This window comes from Eurypyga helias, unplaced genomic scaffold, assembly GCF_000690775.1.
Source record: "Eurypyga helias isolate BGI_N326 unplaced genomic scaffold, ASM69077v1 scaffold12096, whole genome shotgun sequence".
Taxonomy (NCBI): domain Eukaryota; kingdom Metazoa; phylum Chordata; class Aves; order Eurypygiformes; family Eurypygidae; genus Eurypyga; species Eurypyga helias.
In genome coordinates, this window is record NW_010256042.1 from 26,783 (window position 1) to 45,858 (window position 19,076).

Genomic DNA, 19,076 nt, shown 5'->3' on the forward strand with positions numbered 1-19,076 from the left:
TCTTTACATGGGAATGTGAATCCTTATTAGGCAAACAAGGTATATTATGCTCTATACCAACAAACAAATTATTGCCAGTAAAGCCAGGATCTTTCTCTTTCTAGTAAGTAACATTTCAAAGCTTTTTATAACTAGCCCATATGCTAGTTCAGAGATTTTTTTTTTACAAGTGTCCTCATCTATCACCTTCATTGTTCTCCTTTATATATTTAAAAACAAACAAAAAAACCCCAATAAATTTAGTGATACCATGTTAAAAATTCCTATTCAATATACTGAAAGCCCTTAGGTACTTTGAAAGACACATTTTGAAAATTCAGGTTCTCCTTTTTGTTTCCTACTCATAAGCTAAGGAAACTTGGTAAAGATTTCATTTTATGATAAGTTGTTAAAATTTAGAAATTTGGAATACCCCACTTCAGGCCAGAGGAAGTGACCCTGATGATCACGCTGTTTAAGATATTTCAAACTGTGCCTAGAAAACAGGGAAGATCAAAAATCTCATATTACTTTTAAAATACAAATCTGTCTACTTGAGGCTGGTCATACTTCAGTTCTTTAATCTTCCTGTTTGAATCAGCCTCTACACAACAAAAATTTGAAAGGAAAATTTGTGAACAAGCAGTTTTCCAGTAACTGAGGATTCTAGTGATCTAGGCTCTAAATAAGGAAGATTCTTTTATAATTTCATGGAAGAAAATGTGCAGAATCTATCTGAAAATAAATGCCTTTACAAACTGGAAAGTTTGTTCTTTCCCTTTTTCTTCTTTGTTTATTTTTTTTCTTTTGTTTATGTTAATAATTGCATATATGTGACCTCAACACTCCATTCACGGTTTTTTGAGTGAACTTAAATGGAGTTTACACACACATCTCTCTTTGAACAAGATCCCAGAACACGCTTTGTAAAAGTTATTCTCAGTAATTTAATCAAAAGTAGTTTGAACCACTGATATTTCTGTGAGTGGCAGATGCTGTAAATTCTTCACAAATAGTTAATGCTGTTATTCTTACAATAGCACATAAAGTAAATACATCTGCTCTGTACTTCTTATGCTTTTTTTTTTTTTCTTACATGTATTGCTTTGGTATTACTGTATTATTAAAAACATTCAAGCAAATGTCACTGTCATAAACAGTCCTTAAAATTTATGATACCTTCTATAAAATTGTATTTTAGTATGAAGGCCTAAGGGAAAATGAATATGTCATTGTAATGACACACCAACCAAATTTTTAGAGCGTTCTAAAATAGATGTTTTCCTTTTCAGGCAAGACAGTGATTTACTTAATCTTTACTCCATGTTATAAGCCGCAGAAGATTATATTCAGCAGTAGCATTTAGTAAATCCCTCAAAATGCTTTTCATGCTTTGGTGGAAAACCACTATTTATGTTTTCCCAGAGTTTCTTGTTCATTTTGAATATTATCTTTGTATTCATAAATCTAATATTAGTATATATTTTCAGTTTCAGGAAAATTGAAATGTGTATTTGTACAGTCCAACATTAAACAACTCTCAGACTTAGGTTGGGAGCTGTGATTTAGGAAACATGGTTTGTAGGTAATGCGTGGAGAAAGGTAAGCTCCTCCACAGAATGCTTCAGAGCATCTGGTAAAATCCTGCCTCTGTCCATTGTCTGAGCGGGGAATCTGAAGTTAGATGGCATATTCACAAGTGTTCGCACATTTCTTGTCACTTGTTGTTCACAGTTCATTTTACCATTCAGAATTAGCGTGTGGAGTAGTAGAATAACAAGGCTTTTGAAGACAGATCTCTGCTAGTGTTGGCTTCAGAATGTAACCCTTATTTATCTAAGTCTTGGGCTTTCCTCACCACTTCTTCTCAGGAAATCTGGGTCTCTGATGGATGAATTGGAACAGTATCCCACCATGTATTGTACTAACATACCTAGTAAACTGTATTCTCCTCTTTGCTTCTACACTTCTGCTTTGCTTTTGGGATTTTTTTGTTTGGCTGATTGGGTTTTAGTACTATGTAATTTGGGCAGGAGGAAGATCCTTGTGATCTAATAGCAATCAGATTATAGGGTCATTTTGCTAAACAATTATGCTGCTTAGCGAAATACATCCTTGATTGCAGAACAAGGCAGCAGATAATCTGTCAGGTCCTTTTGAAAACTTCAAATAATGCGGCGAAGGTATGAAGCTGCAATTGTGTAGTGTATGAATACATTAATACCAGTTTAAGTACAGCGGATTAACTGATTTATTTTCCCCCTAGTAGACTATATTTCCAAATATTAACAATTGTTTTCTCACTATTTATTGTCTTGAAATGTGGATGGCAGCCTTATGCAAACACTTCAACATATATGTGCATAGCCCTAAAGCAGTGGGGCATCGCAGTCAGAGAGAGCAACGGCAGCTTTCACTGGACATAGTTATGAAGTATGTAGTCATTGGTTTGTTTGTTACGGCTTTCTGATTCCTACTGCTTCTCCCCTCTTCTGGCTTACTGCCGCATCCAGATGATTGATGTTGCTGCCGGTCTCGTGGGGAGCATGTAGTCACATTTCGGGTAATATAAACCCAGGAAGTACCAAAACTTTCTTATGATTATTACTACTATGCCACTTTCAGACAAGTTCAAAGTTATGAAAGTAGACATACTTTCTGGGTGCTTAACTAAAGCCTGGGTGCCTGTCTTCTGGCCAGCAAAGATAGGTGGTTATTAGTAGGCAAGAGTTGGGTTTTTTTTGTTAATATTTTTAATGATAGATAAGCTGTGTATAATGTCACAAAATGTTCTACTTTGATAGTCAAGAAGGGGGATCCTGGTTTTGTTTGCACATTGTATTAGTAGAGAATAATGAAGAGGAATTTTGATGGACTTTTTGCAAGCTCTGGATGGAAAGACACATAGGGCAAGCAAGCAGGTTTCAGTTCAAGCTCTGTTTCTTTCAATATAGGTACTAGGGACATTTCATATAGGGAACATTGGCATATGGTAGGTTTTAGTCTCTGTTATAAATTGAAATTTTGGACAGCATCTTTTTTCTGAAAACAAAGTAATATGTTGAGCTTCTATATGAATGAGAAGAACACATCAACAAGTGTACTTTCTCTGTCTTTGCAAACACCTTCCAGAGTAGTGTGTCCTGATAACTTGTTGACTTTGAGGGGAAGAGTGTTTTTCACAGAGATTAGAAAAAAATACTGTGCTCACTATAATACCTCTCATGAGACTGCTGGAAAAATGACAAAGCTTTCTCAGGAGCCTTTATCTGGAAAATAAATCTGTGCAGACAACTTATTTCAGCGGCAGATGTCCATTGCTAAGCTTTACAAATTAAGGGTAGTTCTGTGGGGAATCCTAGATCCAGTCTCCCACTTGTACGCAAAAACTGCTATGGATTTTTCTTTTTTTCAGTGTTTTTATAACTATTTTCTAGTAGTCAAACATTCTGTTTCCTGTAGTGAAAAACAAATAATTTTGCATTTATTAATTTAAGCAGTTGAATCAATACTTTCCTCTGTTGAATGTCTGCTGTTAACTTATCATAAATAACTGGAATTTGTGAAATGCAAACAAATTTGTAAATATATATATATAGTCTTATAAACCTTAATTGAAAAATTTATCTGGGATTTTTGTTTGGTTCTTTTAAAAATTTTTTTATCTTTCTTTAGCGAACAGCGTTAGAAAGTATAAATCAGATTTTGCATGGATTGGCTTGCTCTACTCCCACAGCAGAGTGAACAAATGGAAATATGAAGTACTTTCTGGCAGAACAGCATATCAATTTATGGCCTTATGTGTGCATGAAAATCCCCAAAGCATCTGAAATGTGCCTTGGACAGAATTTCCATAAATGTTGTTGTGCCCTTCATTGCTTCTTCCTCCCTTTTTTCCTCTTATTTTCTTATTTGTTTTATTTTCTTTAGTTTTTAACCATCTTACAGTTAGGAAAACCTGAGAGATTTTTGTTGATAGGTCTGTTTTTTTAAGACCAAGAAATATGTTCTGGATATTCCTGACTGGGAAATATCAAGTCAGGTTTTTTTCCTCTGCTTGAAGATATCAGAAGTGTGAACTTAGTTGTGATAGAAGCTGCACTGCTGTATCTGAGCCTATTAGAAACACTGTGTTTGAAATTTCTCTGGCGGTCAGAGGTTTATCAGGCTTAATCTTAGGATCTGCAGTTTAGTACAAGTGTGTTTATTTTTTATTTTGTGACTATAGAAAAACACTGATTTGGCATGGTTCTGAACTTGTTTTTTGGCCCATGGGCAAGAAGATCCTATCCTGTGTGCTACTGTCTTCCCTATCTGAAAAATTTGTTGTAAAATGTTATTGCAATAAGTGTATAAAAGAGTATAAAATGTAGATCTATCCACTCAAATGATTTAGCTCTGAAAATAGATTATTTATTAAGCTTTAGTGAATATTTAAAAGGAAGAAAAGCAAACTTGCTTTTGAGATACATCATCAAGAGGTCAGATTTAAACAACCTGAATTTAAATATTCTAAAAATTCTGTGCTGATGAGGTCTCAGCTGAAGTAATGTGCCCAGTCTAGGGTACCACATTTTAAACAAAATGTAGAAGAACTGAAAAGGTTCCTGGGAATCTATAGGGGGGGGAAGAGTTTAGAGTATGTGGCCTTACAGGAAAAATTTGAAACAGCTTGGTTTATTTAGTTCAGGGGACAAAAGAATCATGAGAGCCTCTTAATAATAAAGTACTTAGCAGTTAAAAAAAAAAAAAAAGACAGACAGTAATTGATTGTTTTCAGTGTCTGCTAGATTTAGATTAAGACTGAGATGCTTAATGTTCTCTGGACATGAAAGTAACTGCAGATGCAGGAATGAGCTTTAATATTTAGGTTGCAATTATTACTAAGTAGATAAGAGCAAGGGTTACATGACTCCTGCCATACAGCCCATTACTCAGTTGAGGTTATTATTGGAATAGCTACAGAACTTGATCTTGGAATCCATCTGTTGGAAGGAGAGTGGAGGTCTCTGAATGCCGTGACACAGCTTCCTTTTGCAGACTGTTACTCAGCCATTGTCCTCAAGTCTTCTGCCCAGTGGAATAAACTGACAAGATTTTCACTAAAGGTTTAGGATAGATGTTAAGAAATGCTCTTAGACTACAAGTGTAGTTGAGTTCTACATTAGATATCTAGACAGGTCTTTAGAAAACACAATAAATGTCAGTGACAAATAGTCTAGATGTATTTTATCTAGTCTTGGAAAAGGTAGATAAAGTTGCTGTTTTCTGTTGGTTGCCTTGAAATAATTTCTAAGAATTATTTAAATACTTCTGCACATTCAGAATATTCTTTCTGTTCTAAACTTAGATTACTCAGATGGTTTTGGCTCTGATTTCCTCTGATGGCAAAACTGCACTGCAGAATGTTAGGGTGGACCCTTGACTGAATTCAGCTGAATGTTCTCTCTGTGAGTGAGAATGTGTAAACACGCAACTATATTATCCTCCGTACTGAAGGGCAGCACTGTGATGGGAGCTGCATCTGCAGTCATGATCTTTGCAAAATGGAGCACTTGTGTGTGGATTTGGTAATAAGAAGCTTCAGAAATGTCTGTAGCAAGTATGTATACCAGCAGGATAACAGGTAGTGCCTCTTTCATATATGCTGTATGTGCTCATTTCATTCCTTTATCTGAAACAGTATAGCACTTCTTTCGAAAGCGTTTTCTCAGCTTTCTTCTTCCTACTAAGTAATTCTAAAATAATATGTGATAGTTAACAAGGTATCACCTATTTTCTAAGTTATCTAACAGATGTAATGTTTTGGAGGGTGGAAAAAAATGTATTTGGAATTTTTTAGCACATTACCAGTGACTGTGTATAGACTGGCTGGTTCTAAGATTAATTGTGAATTGCATTTCTGGATAAATCTTAAAATAGACATTTGTAGATGTTTTATGTTTTTCTTTTTAAAAAGCTGACTACTACTGACTGTAGCTGCACCATAACTCATAAGTTATCAAGAGCTAGTAATGGAGAACAGAATACTTTTCAAGTAGTTACATCAAGATTTCATTATCTCAGCCTTAAATAGTGGCTTCCAAATATACATACACAAAATATAAACAAACTTATATTCTTCCACATAAAGTCCTTATATATATTCCAAAGGATATATATGTTTACTTAAAAAAAAAAAAAGAAAAAAGAAAGCAGTAAATACTATTAAATCAATCTTATTTAGATCCAGGCTTTTTGACTGAAATGGGGGTTTTATTTTCAAGAAATCAAAGACAGAAGTAACTCAAGCCAAGGAACTATCAAATGGCTCTTTTTCCTCAGGAGTCCCATGCTGTCTGACCCGGGCCAAATGTTCTCTGTGGTATTTAGCAGTAATTGCAGCATAGGCACAGCCATAAACAGCAGCTGCCAGCATCATTAGACACACAATTCCACAGACAACTCCAGTTATTACTACAGTGGCAATTGCATGACGCAAGCTAACAGGCCTTGGCTTTGGTTTGGGTTCACAGTTTGACCGGCTGTTTTCCCCGTGGTCGTTGTGATGAGCATGCTTTGGAGAACTTCTGTGCTCAACGCTATGGTGATGAATGCTAGCCAGATGAATGTGAGCTGTTGTTAGAGGGCATGCCCCAAAGAGCTCATAGGGAACTTTGAGGAGGTCCTTTCCCTTCCGAATGCCTGGCGTTGAGCAGATAATGCCATCACTTATTCCTCCTGAAAAAAAAAAAAACCAAACCAAGAAAACAAATACAGATTTATGATCTTAAGATTTGGTGGCTTTGGAATTATCTAAATGTAAAATTAACAGAAACCTGAAGTTAATTTATCATCAGTTTTGGCTTTATACTTTTAAAGATTGATAACCATATCCTTAAGATCTCTTTCTATTTAGATCGGTGGTGAGATTATTACACTTTAACACTCATATGAGGGAGTATTTGCAAGAAGCAATTCATCAGGAATTGTTATCTATGATTTTATGGGAGCAAAAGTAAAAAACAAGTGGTGTATAAAAGTAAGAACTATGTAATAGATAAAAACAAAGAGGTATTGTTAACAGCAAATTCATTCCATTCAAATTCATACCATTACTTCTTTTTATAAGGAGAAATGGAAGCAATATATTTAGTAAAGATTTCCCACTTGGTTGAAATATTCCATGAAACAGTCGTTGTTCTGATATCACATGCTAACTGTAATGAAGCAAAGAGAAAATTCAGTAAGTTGTATGTATACATAAGCAATTTTTTGAAGCAAGGCTCATGGTAAGAAAATATACAGAGATCTGAAGGAGTTAAGATTAATCAATTACCCTGCTCAAATGGTAAATTTCATGATTGCTTAGAGCCAGCTTCTGCTCCCTCCCAAAGGATGTTTTTAGTATAACAGGAAGTGAAGTAGGAAGCCTCAGTCCTGGTAAATCATGCCATTGTTCCTCACCATGTAAGAACACACACAGAGCCTAGCCTTCAGGTTTCTAATTAGTCCATATACCACACGCAGCTTTAGGGGTGTAGTGTGTCAAGGAGTCAACAAGGCCCAAAACAATGTTTACATATTTTAAAAAATTAACTAATCAAATCAGCTGAATTTTATTCCTCTTCTTCATCCAAAATAATACAACTTTCAACTAAAGCCAGACACAGAAATGTTCATCCTGAGAAGAATTTGTCTGAGAAAGTAGTGAATACAGATGGACACAAGCCGACATCTGGAGACTGCTCCACAAATATTAATGGTATTCCAAGATATATATGAGCATAGCAGCTTGTCTCTTGGTGTTTAATAGCCAAACCCAAAGCATGGTTCCAGACGGTTCCAATGTGTTAGTTTGAATGTGGATATAGATAAAACTCCAAATCCTGCCACTGTGATTCTTCTATGGCTTTAAGTAACTAAACGTGTGTACTTGGAATAGAAGACTGGTGTTCTACCTGAACTGAAGTTCTCTATAACTGTTTATGAGTATGCATCAGATGTCAATTGCCTGAGCTGTACTCAGCTAAAAATACTGAAATATTTTAGAGTTATACCGGACAAAACAGTCAGTACTTTTAAATTCAGACAATGTTCTATCTCTAGCAATATTTTTTTAGGACTTGCAAGAAATACCTGTAGAGCAACAGTACTATTTTATCATAAGTGTAGAATATAAGTTATAAAATTATTAGAAAGATTGATGTGCAAGGTAGCTAATTTTTCTTCACGTGATTCACACAAGTAATTTTATGGAAATATAAACACAGAAGAGAATGTAGTATTTGGGCTTCCTTTAAAATTTGCTGCTAAAATGAATTTGCAAGTTCCATATCACTTCATTTAAGTAATCTGTGTAATGTTTGGAAAGATGGAAGAGCACCACTGAATTTCTAAACAATGTTGGTTTTTGAAATAAATTACAATACTTATGCTGCTGGCAGAGTAATTAAGATAATTTGGTATGTTTATCTTGGATCATTACATTGTTCTGCACAGAGAAGTCAGAACCCCTGCTGAAATTCGTTGTAGGGAATGGTTCAAACATAATATAAATAAAGCCCTGGAATAATGTAATATTTTACCAATCCAAAATATTAAGATTTTAACCCTGGGAGGAGTGTAGCCTTTTCTGTTTTGTAAAAGGTTGCTGTTGGCAGTGGCTTTACCTCACCCACAGACTATTCTTACATTAATTGTGTCCCTGAATGGCCAGTATGGTTTTCCAGCTGGCCTTTAGAGTTCAGATGCCTGAAAAAGGCAGCCCGTTCAGTCCCCGGCAACATGGACCATATCTGCATCCAGTGTGCTGCAACATGCCCCATTCCACTTCCATAAACAGATGGGTAATCAGTAGTTTGATCACATACAAGCATCAAAGCCTGATTTAGAGAAGATCAAGTTGCCCTGCTGTTCTGGATTCTCAGGGTCTGAGTATATCTTCTGGGATAAAGAAATTAATTTCTTTTAATACTTAATTACTTTAGAATTAAATCATGTTCTCTTCTCTAGAGCATAACTCATTGAATATACTTAAAAGCAGGTGTGACAAAAATATGAGTCTACTTTTATTTACGAAATTCCCTTTTCCTCATGTGATGGCATTATACGTTTCTGTCAGGAAATTATCATTGTATTTAGTACCTCTTCTGGTTAAAAACAAATTAGGAAACAATATTAGTCAAGGGTAAACTTGTGCAACGTGTAACATACATTTTTAGGTAAAGTATTCTTAAAATATTTGAGTGATAATTTATAGAGGAAATAGAATCCTGGGCTCTCTGAAGTTAAATTGGTATTGATATCTGTCTTGATGTTTACCCTCATGCATCAGGTAAAGAGCTTTTAAACAGGAAGTGGGTTTCTAGCAAAAATATGTTGGTAGAATTAAAGCAAGTGTATGTGCACAAGTATACTTGTTATATACGTGGATATATATGCATACACACACTACACACATATTTCCAGAATGCATCTGTACATACTGTATGATTGTGTGTGTATACTTTCTCTCTTTGCACTAATATAAAGTTCCTCTATGACTGTAAGTTTGCCACCTGTATTTATGAAAGCACCTATATTCTGACCTATGCATAAGAATAGAATGCATTGTATTCTATTAGTAGAATAGTTCATTTGAGGGGATGTTCTAAGGTGTAGAGTAAATTGTTAAGCTGCCGTAGTGAAGATCAGTTAGGTGCTGGTTAAGTGTCCTCATATACATCGTATGTCATGAGAAGAATTTCTTACCTCTGTATAAAAAGCTCTCCAGCCACAGTTTCAGGCCAAAGACATTGCAATTACATTGCCAGGGATTATCTTTGAAAAGAACCACTTTCAGGTTTGGAAGTGACTCCAGCAGAACTCTGTCCATTTTCTGAAGTTTGTTATGCTTCACAGACAGCAATGTTATATTCCCTGTGCTGTTTCCAAAAGTCTCAGGCAAACGTATAATGCTGTTGGATGACAAGTCCAGTTCTTTTAGGTGTGGGAGGAAACTGAAAGTCTTGTTTTCTATATAATGAATCAAATTTCTGGTTAGGTTTAGAACCTGTAAATACCGCAATTTTTGGAAAGCACCTGGTGCCAAACTTGAGAGAGAATTATTAGACAAGTCTAAGATTTTGAGCAACGGTGTTCCAGTGAATGCATTTTGGTTGATTCTCCAAATACGGTTATTCTGCAACTGTAGTATCTGAATTTCAGGAGGTAAACGGGAAGGAATTTCAGTAAATCCTCTATTCTTGCAGTCTGCAGTCTTTGAGGCTGTATGGCATAGACATTTATCGGGACATCCATAAGCTGCACGTATTAACAAGGTGACGCTCAAACCCAAAAGCCAGTTACCTGTATCGTAAGTGAAAGAAGAATTAAAATTAGTTTAAAATATTTGGGGTTTGGCAATATACAGGTCATGAACATAGACAAATGATACACAGCTCCATAATAAACATTAATATAGAAAGAATAAAGAGGGTTCATTTCTTTTACAATACATTAGCAATTACAAATAGTATTGAGGTACGTTTACAGTGCAGAATGAAGTTAGTGCTTCCATGGTCTTCAAATGAAGTACTTCCCATGGCTTTATCTTAAGTACAAATGGTTTTCAGGAGGATTTTCCATCAGCAGAGAAGTGATGTTTGAAGGAAAGGTAACAGTTTCTAAAATTATTAAATTGGAATATTTCTCTTTCTGTGGTTGTAATATTTTTCAGACATCTTATGTCAGAAGGATTGCAAGTAGAACTTTCATTTTTCTGTGGCTTTAAAAGAATTAAGTTAATGTGCTGTCAAAAGAAAAATAAGCTTCAAAGACATTGCTATAAAGAGTTAACTACATTTTGAGAAGTCCAGATTCTGTAAGTTTGTTCTTTAAAATATCGATGTTTACACTGCTTTAATTCCCTTATCTGAATGGCAGCTGTACTTCCGATAGATACAAGTTTCTACACAATCAGCAAATATTTGTCAAGAACCTGTTAAGAAAATAAATGAGTTGACAGGAGTACTTAGTTATATTTAGTATTTATAATTATAATGTTCTCCATGATGTTCAGGTCAGTTTTATCTGAAAAAAATAACAGTTTTTACCTTTCATACTAGGAAAACAAGGTGCCACTTAAATCTATGTTTAATGAAATTATAGAAAAATTATCAGATGATGTTGAGTAATTAGATTTTATTTGACTAAAGAAATTAAAAATGAGAAATCATTTTGTCACATTGTTTTCGAGATGCCTCAAGTTTTACTATTTCAAAATAAAAAGCATTTCAGTTACTACCTGAAACCCTTGGACATTAAAGAATATACTGATTATTGACTTACAGGGATCAAACATTAAATAGTAACAGGGAATACCATATTAAAGGAGTGAGAGTGTATGATTATAACATTGAATATGACAAATGTCTAAGCGATAGTTTCATTTTGAGACTACAGCTTAAGTCACAAACTACTCAATTTCAGTCAAAGATGAAAATATATTTGTATTCAAATTATACATAAACTTCTGCAATACTGAATTCTACATTGTAGAATTGACTTAAAAGAATTCAGCATTCTTTAAAGCAAGGTAATCAATACTTTCATTTCATTACATTGTTCTGCAACAGTTGGCTTCAGAAACTGAGACATAACTTCCAACGTAAAGTTAAAATAAACACTGGCAAGAAAATTCTTAGAGGACAGAAAAAATCATTATTAATCAGAAAGCTTCAATATCTCACCTTTCATTCTGATTTGCTTGTTTTTCACCTTGCAGAAGATTCAGTTCAGTTTTCTGATGCAGAACTGTAACAGGCACGTCGTTCTGATTCCCACTTCAAATCTGTAATGTTCTCATCCAGTTTCCTCTGTGTTGTTTTTGTTTGAGTGTTTGGTTTTTTTCTGATGGTATCTGGGGCTTGTGTATAAGTGCAACGATATGTGTTATTCTATCAGCCTTTGTTTTTTTTTCTTTATCACAATCTCCATACTCCACCTCTACCCCCAACCATTTATGACTCTGAGGCTTACCCTGCCTCTTAATCAGTCAACAGGCCATGCAAAGAGTGTCTGTCAACTCTAACTGGACAGCTGTAACATACAAATAATGACCTGATAGCCTTGCTTTTTCAATTTATTTAATCTGCTTCAAATGCAAGGCACAGAAATAAAGCTGCCTTTTTAAATCCAGTATGGTTTCTGAGTTCTGATGGATTATTAGCTATGCTGTGTGAATTTTTGCAAGATCAGATGACTCTGAACATGCATTCTGATTATCGTCGTCTGTGATTGGAGGCAGTGGAGTGTATAATATCACTACGAATAGGCCTGTGGGTTGATGACATGGTTTTGGCAGTCCACTTGTTTGCTCTTCTAAGCTTATTCATCTGACATCCGTTAGCTGTGCTGACAGAATTTTCTTGCATGGGAACTCAGGACTGATGGCTCCTTCCATAAAAATTGCATACATACTGGTATGGTCACCAAGAATACTGAACAACTTTATTTCAAAGATACTGGAAAGAAATGGCAGGTGATACTAAAATTGTACTTCATGTGTTTGTATGGTGCCTTGACTTGTCTTTTTGTTGTTTCTTCAGTATAACCCATTTGTACTGTACCACCTACAAGAATAAAAATATTAATGACTTGTGACTATGAAGGAAGTCAAAGGTGTTTAAAGAATGAGAGATCTGGTCTATAGTAGAGTCTTTCAAGGCCATCTGATCACTCCATATGTTAGCTGTACTATGGGTAGGGAAGTTGTGCAATCAAAAGATTTCAGACCTATTCTTATATATTTAAAATAGCTTTCTTGGGTAAAAGCTTTCAAATTTTGCTTTTAGGTGCTTTTGAAAAGATCACACACAGCTCACTTTCTTGGGCAAAATTGATATGCTACAGACAATGCTATGGAAGGAATCACAGAAAAGTGAGATCATCAGGTCCAAACTGCTGTTGAAAGCAGGGTATTATACCAGAGGTTATCCATGGTCCTGTCAAGCTGAGACTTGGATGTTTCCAGCAAGTGAGATGCTCTCTCTGCTCTAGAAAACCTACTCCAATGTGTAACTGTTCTCAGTATTAATAATTTTGTCTTGCATCCAGACATTTTTTTCTTGAAACAACTGGTGTCCATCCACTGTTGGCCTGTCACCATGCATCCTTGTCATGAAAGTAACCCCATCCCCCTATAGCTACCTTTTGGTTACTGAAAGTCTGTGTTTAGATCTCTGCCACCCTCACCCACAGGAGAAAGCTGTAACTGTTATTATTGTATGCTTTGCTGAATTGTTTCTGATGCTATTTTTTTCCTACAAAAAGGAACAGTAAATACCACTGAGCAGTGAAAAAGAATGTAGAACTGACACTCTGTAAAGCAAACATGACTGCCCATCTTGAGGATACAAGGATTATGGCTACAAATGGCAGACTGTACTGTCCTTGACCATCTTGATGAATGACACATCATCCTGATAGAGGATGAAAGTCTGCAAGTTAATGCAGGGGAATAGTGTAGATGTAGATTACCTGGTGCCATATTCGTACTCCAACTTTTCAAAGAGAGAGGGAGATAAGCTTAAAGATCATCTGTAATGTGCTTTAAATTGAATTTCAGGTTAAAGAAAAAAACTTCTCTAACCTTTGTTGTGCAGTACATTTATTTGCTATTTCCTTTCCCAACCCATATATGTGTATAAGACACACCTGTCTTAAATAGTACTACTGAATCAATTTAATGAAGACAGAACTAAGTGTAAAAAGTGCTATTATAAAATATCATCATCCTTAGAATTTGTAGCCTTTCTAGCTGCAGATACTCTGCTGTGCTCTTTCAAAGACCAAATTTAAGTAAAATATTTGTTGCTTGAGATGACATCTCTCTCCTTGCAATAACTCATCCCTTGTATCAATGATATAACTTTCATGGCTTTTTATTATGTTGCAGGAGGTACTAGCTACTATGTTATTGTTTTCTTATATAATACCTTTTCACACTTTTAAATTCTCTTTGGTATCTAAAATTTTATTTTGGCGTATTAATTCAAAGGGTTTCTTTTTTAAGTTGTTTTTTCCTTCTTAACTAATGTTTGTTGACCAGGTTGGTTTACAAGCTCCCACAGCAGTTTGTGTCATCTAATAGATGGCTTAAAGAATGCCTCTTATTTTAGGCGAGACTTTGCTACTGGAATTGTGTTATTTTTAGCATGCGCCATATTAAAGAGATGTTTGTAGGACAGGGTCACTCAAAGTTAAGCACTGTGGGAGGTTCAGTTCCAACAATAATGCAGAGGTTGTTTTATGTACTCTGAATTGGGGCATAAGAAGTTATTACTTTTTTAAAAAAATCTTCTTGCAGAGTTCAGATTTGGAAACATATGATTAAATCTGTAGGTTTGCTTTCCATGTAGATGTGGCTATTTTTGCCTTATATTGAGAACTCTGAATGCACATGTTTTGTAAACAGAACTTTCCCCAACCTATAATCCATGCCGTATTCCCATTTATTAGAAATAATACTTTGGTTATGACAGAGGAGTCTGATGTGGTGAAAATTATAGTTGTGACACAGGTAGAGATTTGCCAGAAACAGAGTAACCATGAAATCTACTCTACTTCTGGCCTTTTGAACAACCAGCAGGATTTTTTTCACTTGTCTGATGTGGTGCGGCAACTTTGTTATTGTGACTGCTTAAATTAGCTTGTGCCGTTGTTGTAACAAGATATGTTTCCCATTGCAAATAGCAAGACAGCCCAATGAACTAATATCCTATCCCTGTTGGCTGGTGGGGGCAGTTCAGTGTTTGCCTTGCCAGCAAACACTTTGTTGCAGCAGTTCCTGCTATCTACTTTAAAATGAGTAGTAAGAACCATCTCTTCTATGGAAGAACACGATGTTAATTGAACTCTAGCAGAATTTCAAATATTTTAAAGCTACAGCATTCAGATTCCCACTGTACTATATATTGAGTTATATAGAAAAATGTTCTGAAGACCATGGCAGACAATTCCTGTACATTGTCTTTTATTAGATTTATCTTCCTTATGCTTTTGAGTGAGAGAGTATTAAAACTGTGACACTTACAGGAAAATGGCATGTGCTTTCTCCTTACTAACATGTCTCCAGATTGGTAAAACAGCTAAACTCTTGCTGAAGACCCTATATGCAACTCTAGTAAATGTAAACTTTCCATTTTGGTTCAGGACAAAAAATAATTAATATTTGTTAATGAAACATCCCATACCTCTATTGTTAAAAGTTTCTCCCTTTAACTGGCACTTAAAAAGTACACCATTGCATCATGGAGAAAGATCTTATCCATTCCCAGGTATGAGTCAGAATGCTGTGCAAAGATGACAGGGCAGAAGAAACCCATGAGTCCCTCATGCTTTTCTTTCTACAAAGGCAGTCCTTGTACTCTAAGAGCTCAGGACCCTGTCAGTTTTTGTCTGGCATGGTACCAGGTTTTCAGAAGTTGACAAAATTAGAGGAAGGCCTGGGATCCTACATCTGCCTACCTTTCACAAGAGAAGTATAAGCTGATGGATCAAACCAAATTTGGCCTGAGGAAGATTTATACCTTAAAAAGATGGTCATGTTTTCCAGAAGAGGTGGGTGTGTGCATTTCTTTAGACATCACTTTGGTAGGTTAAGGGAAGAGTAATACCAGATAGAATTTAAAAACATTGAATCTTGGTTATCACACAACATAAGGAGACACCATGAGGTCTAAAAAGTTGTTCATGTCTGTCCTTGGCAGTTGTTATGAATTGTTTGGTGGTCCCCCTTTAAAGTGAGAATCAGTATTTTATAAATCTAGAAACGAGGAAACAGGCAGGCAGTTGTGAGTTGGTATCTGGGATCACTGAATTTCAGGGGAAGAGCCCAGTTTTCTTCTTTTCAGTGGCTTGTTTTGCCTTACTTAGATACATCTGGTACTTGTTTATACAATGCGTAATTAATCTATGAAATACATTGTTGGAAGTTATCCTTGGGCCAAAATATTAGTAGGATTCATATATAATCTGGAGCCATAGTTACCTCAAGGGGCAAAAAATCATTTAGAAGGGATATAAACTTTCACTCCTAAGGGTTTTAATCAACCACTAATGACATAAGTTATGGAGAAAAACCTTTCCCTATGGGCAGGGTTTTTTTTCCATAATTATTATTTATGGGAATTTTTACACCTTCCTCTGACACCTCTAGAAGAGGCCAGTGTATGAGGTGTAATAGGTGGACTAGATGAACTGGGACATACTGCATTTCATGTGGAAATTTCCAGTGGGGGAAGGGATAGCTGGGCAGACTTAGCCTGCTAGCTGCAGTGAGCTACAATCTGGTGAGGTGTGTGCTGCTGTGCCAGGTGGTATCATTTAGGGTGACTACGTGAGCATCTTCTCAGTTTAGGTCAGAACTCTATTTGTCCCCAGACCACTCTTCTGGTTTAGGCTGGAAAATTCTTTTAACAGTCACATCTAGGTCACTGCTGGTAATCTCTAGAGAGCTGTCCGGGTTAGTTCTTTGCAGTTTCTTCTTTTTTTTTTTTTCTCCACTAGAGTTATGCAAGACTTTCAATACATTAGGTAGATCAGTCAGCAATGTGTTGTGATGTTATAACTCTAATATATGTAGTTAGGAGTTGGTTTGGCTTGTACTCCTTTTCCCATAACTAAATGAACAGAAATATATGAAGGTGGGAAGGGGTTACTTGGAAAATGCTCAAGCCCTAGCCTTACAGTATGCTTTGGTAGGTAGGAAAGCTATTATAAGGGATGAAAGGCCTTCAGATTGAGGAGAAGTGCAGGGAATAGAGATGCTGAGCTTCTTCACCTTAACTGCAAGTTAGATGAATTTGCAGCAAGGGGCATCTTATGTGTCAGCATAATATTTGTTCCATCACAAAGAGAGCAGTGAGGGCAGGGGAGTGCAGATTCAATTTTCAAACATTTCCTGACTGATGACAACCACCTGTTACACATGCTGAACATCCTTAGATAATATGTAATTTCAGTATGATTACAGCTAAATAATTAATAAGTATTATTGTAAATAGAAATTATGATGTCATAAAGATAACAGAAATGAAAGGAATTAAAACAGGATCTAGAAAAATACATGTAAAAATAAGAGCAGGTGTACATTTTGTTTTATCTATACATTTTAAATATTTTATGTCCACTCTTAAAAATGTTAGAATTGAGATCGCTCTAGGGAGCTTATTTATCTACACCAAATACAAAATTATTTTCTAAGTTTTTACTTAGTGTTCCTGTTTTCTTATTTTACTTTTTAATAAAAATTTCTATTCATGGTCATAGCTCACCCTGGACTCAAACTTAAGAACAAAATATAAATTTCCTGTGCATTTTGAATGATTGGTTTACTAGGCCAGTTCTTGTAAGAATTGGAAGGAATTTTCTTGAACAAATTCCTGTATAAGGGTTTTGAAATGAAAGATTGTAAATGAAAGGTTGTAAAATGCGGTTGATTTTCTTAAACTGCTGCTCACCAATTGTGCTACAAAACAGAACACGTACTTCATTAATTTCTTTTGCGCTTTTAAAGGCAAATCATGAAGTGCAACTGTATGTTGGGAACTTCTGTATTTACAGGCTCAAAAGGACTCTCTTTCTCTTTATCCTAGTAGTCACGTGAATATGAGAACTTGCAGGAGCAGGGAGGACATTTGGTACAGTAAAAAGTCAGATAATTAAAAGAAAAGCTTGAAGCTTGTAACTCCTTAAAGAATCGCTGTTCCATCTGCCAACCACATTATAACGTGCACGATAGCAGACTATACCCCTCTTCAATACTGCTACGTAGCAGTGTTAACTAGCAGACCCCTGAATATGACAGAGGAATGGAACCTCTAAAATCAGTGTTCATTGTTTATGGGACCATTTGACAAGTGGAATAAGGCTATTGTAAACTTTTTCCATATTACTCCAATGAATAAGAATGAGCCTGATACCTATACTTGCTGCTGATGATGTTTATTTCAACAGCAGGTAAGTTTTACAAGGCAGCACATAGTTTGCTGCTTTTCTTGTCTCTGTTCTCTCTGGATTTCTCTGTCATCCCTACTGCTTTAACTGCTACAGCAACAGGCACCAAAAGCCCTCTATACAACATCGTAGAGATCACATAGTATGCTGTTATCTCCCACACCTCCCCTCCACCCCCATTTTTAAAGTATAAGCAGGTTTTAAGCACCAATTGTGTTTTTAAAATACCTTTTCTTACACAGAATATTTTAAATTACATGACAAGGCAAGTCAGATGCATAGGTAAGACTTATCCCTCAAGTTTAGCTAGTTGTGCTGTTTTCAGATATGATAAATCCTTGGAAAACATAGCTGGTATAAAGGATAGTTATGTTTCTGTTCAAAATTTCTAAAATAGGCCACTGAGAGTTCTTTAAAAAAAAAAAATCAAACAAACTCTTTCAGAGGGCATTCTATTAATGAGAATTACAATACTGGAAATCTGGTATAGATTACGAATGAACAGTAACAGTGTATCCAAATGGTACTGGTTGGATAATTAAATTCCTTTAATAGGTACTGAAATTTAAACCCCTTGATCCCTCTGACGTAAGCATAACTCTTAAAAGTCATGGAACTTGATTCTCAAAGTATAATGTGGGAGAGAAATATTGAGAAAGATGATTAAGGATTTCAGATACCCTGGGAGGAAATTTATGCAGGAGTAAAACAATAGGCATGTAAAAATTTTTTTTTAAAAAAACAACAAACAAACAAAACCAATCCTGTAGCTATATATAAAAAGAAGCTTTAACAAAACCCTGTTTATATAGGTGTGCAGTTTATAACAGCAGTAATGAAGCAACTGGGATAACCTAATAGCGAATAAAGGACACTGAAGATTGAAATCTTTAAGTAACATCATGTTTTTTGTATTCTTACACTCTTTTTATTGTTCATTATTATCTTGTCTGTTTTCACTGTATGGTCTGCTGCATGTCTGTTTTGGTTTCCTATTTTCATGCTTAGACACAGAAAAGGTCCTCATTCTATGGTTTCTTTTATCATTAAGAAAATACGTTTTTTCCAGTATTGATTACAATTTAGAAAGTATCTACAATGAATAATATTTGTCTTTT

The 19,076-nt window shown here is 35.4% G+C and overlaps 2 protein-coding genes across 2 annotated transcripts in view; one reads left to right on the top strand and one right to left on the bottom strand.

Annotated features, from left to right (window-relative positions):
- The window catches only part of CACNA2D3 (calcium channel, voltage-dependent, alpha 2/delta subunit 3), a gene marked incomplete at its 5' end in the record, with an annotated part of 97,377 nt that overhangs the window by 18,205 nt on the left and 60,096 nt on the right, over nucleotides 1-19,076 (top strand). The gene's annotated exons all lie outside the window — the stretch shown is intronic.
- LRTM1 (leucine-rich repeats and transmembrane domains 1) lies at nucleotides 6,266-13,489 on the bottom strand. The gene is made up of 3 exons (XM_010153523.1): nucleotides 13,480-13,489; nucleotides 9,712-10,308; nucleotides 6,266-6,699 (listed from the first exon to the last, which is right to left on the bottom strand). The coding sequence occupies exons 1-3, from the start codon at nucleotides 13,487-13,489 to the stop codon at nucleotides 6,266-6,268; spliced, it is 1,041 nt and encodes a 346-aa protein (XP_010151825.1).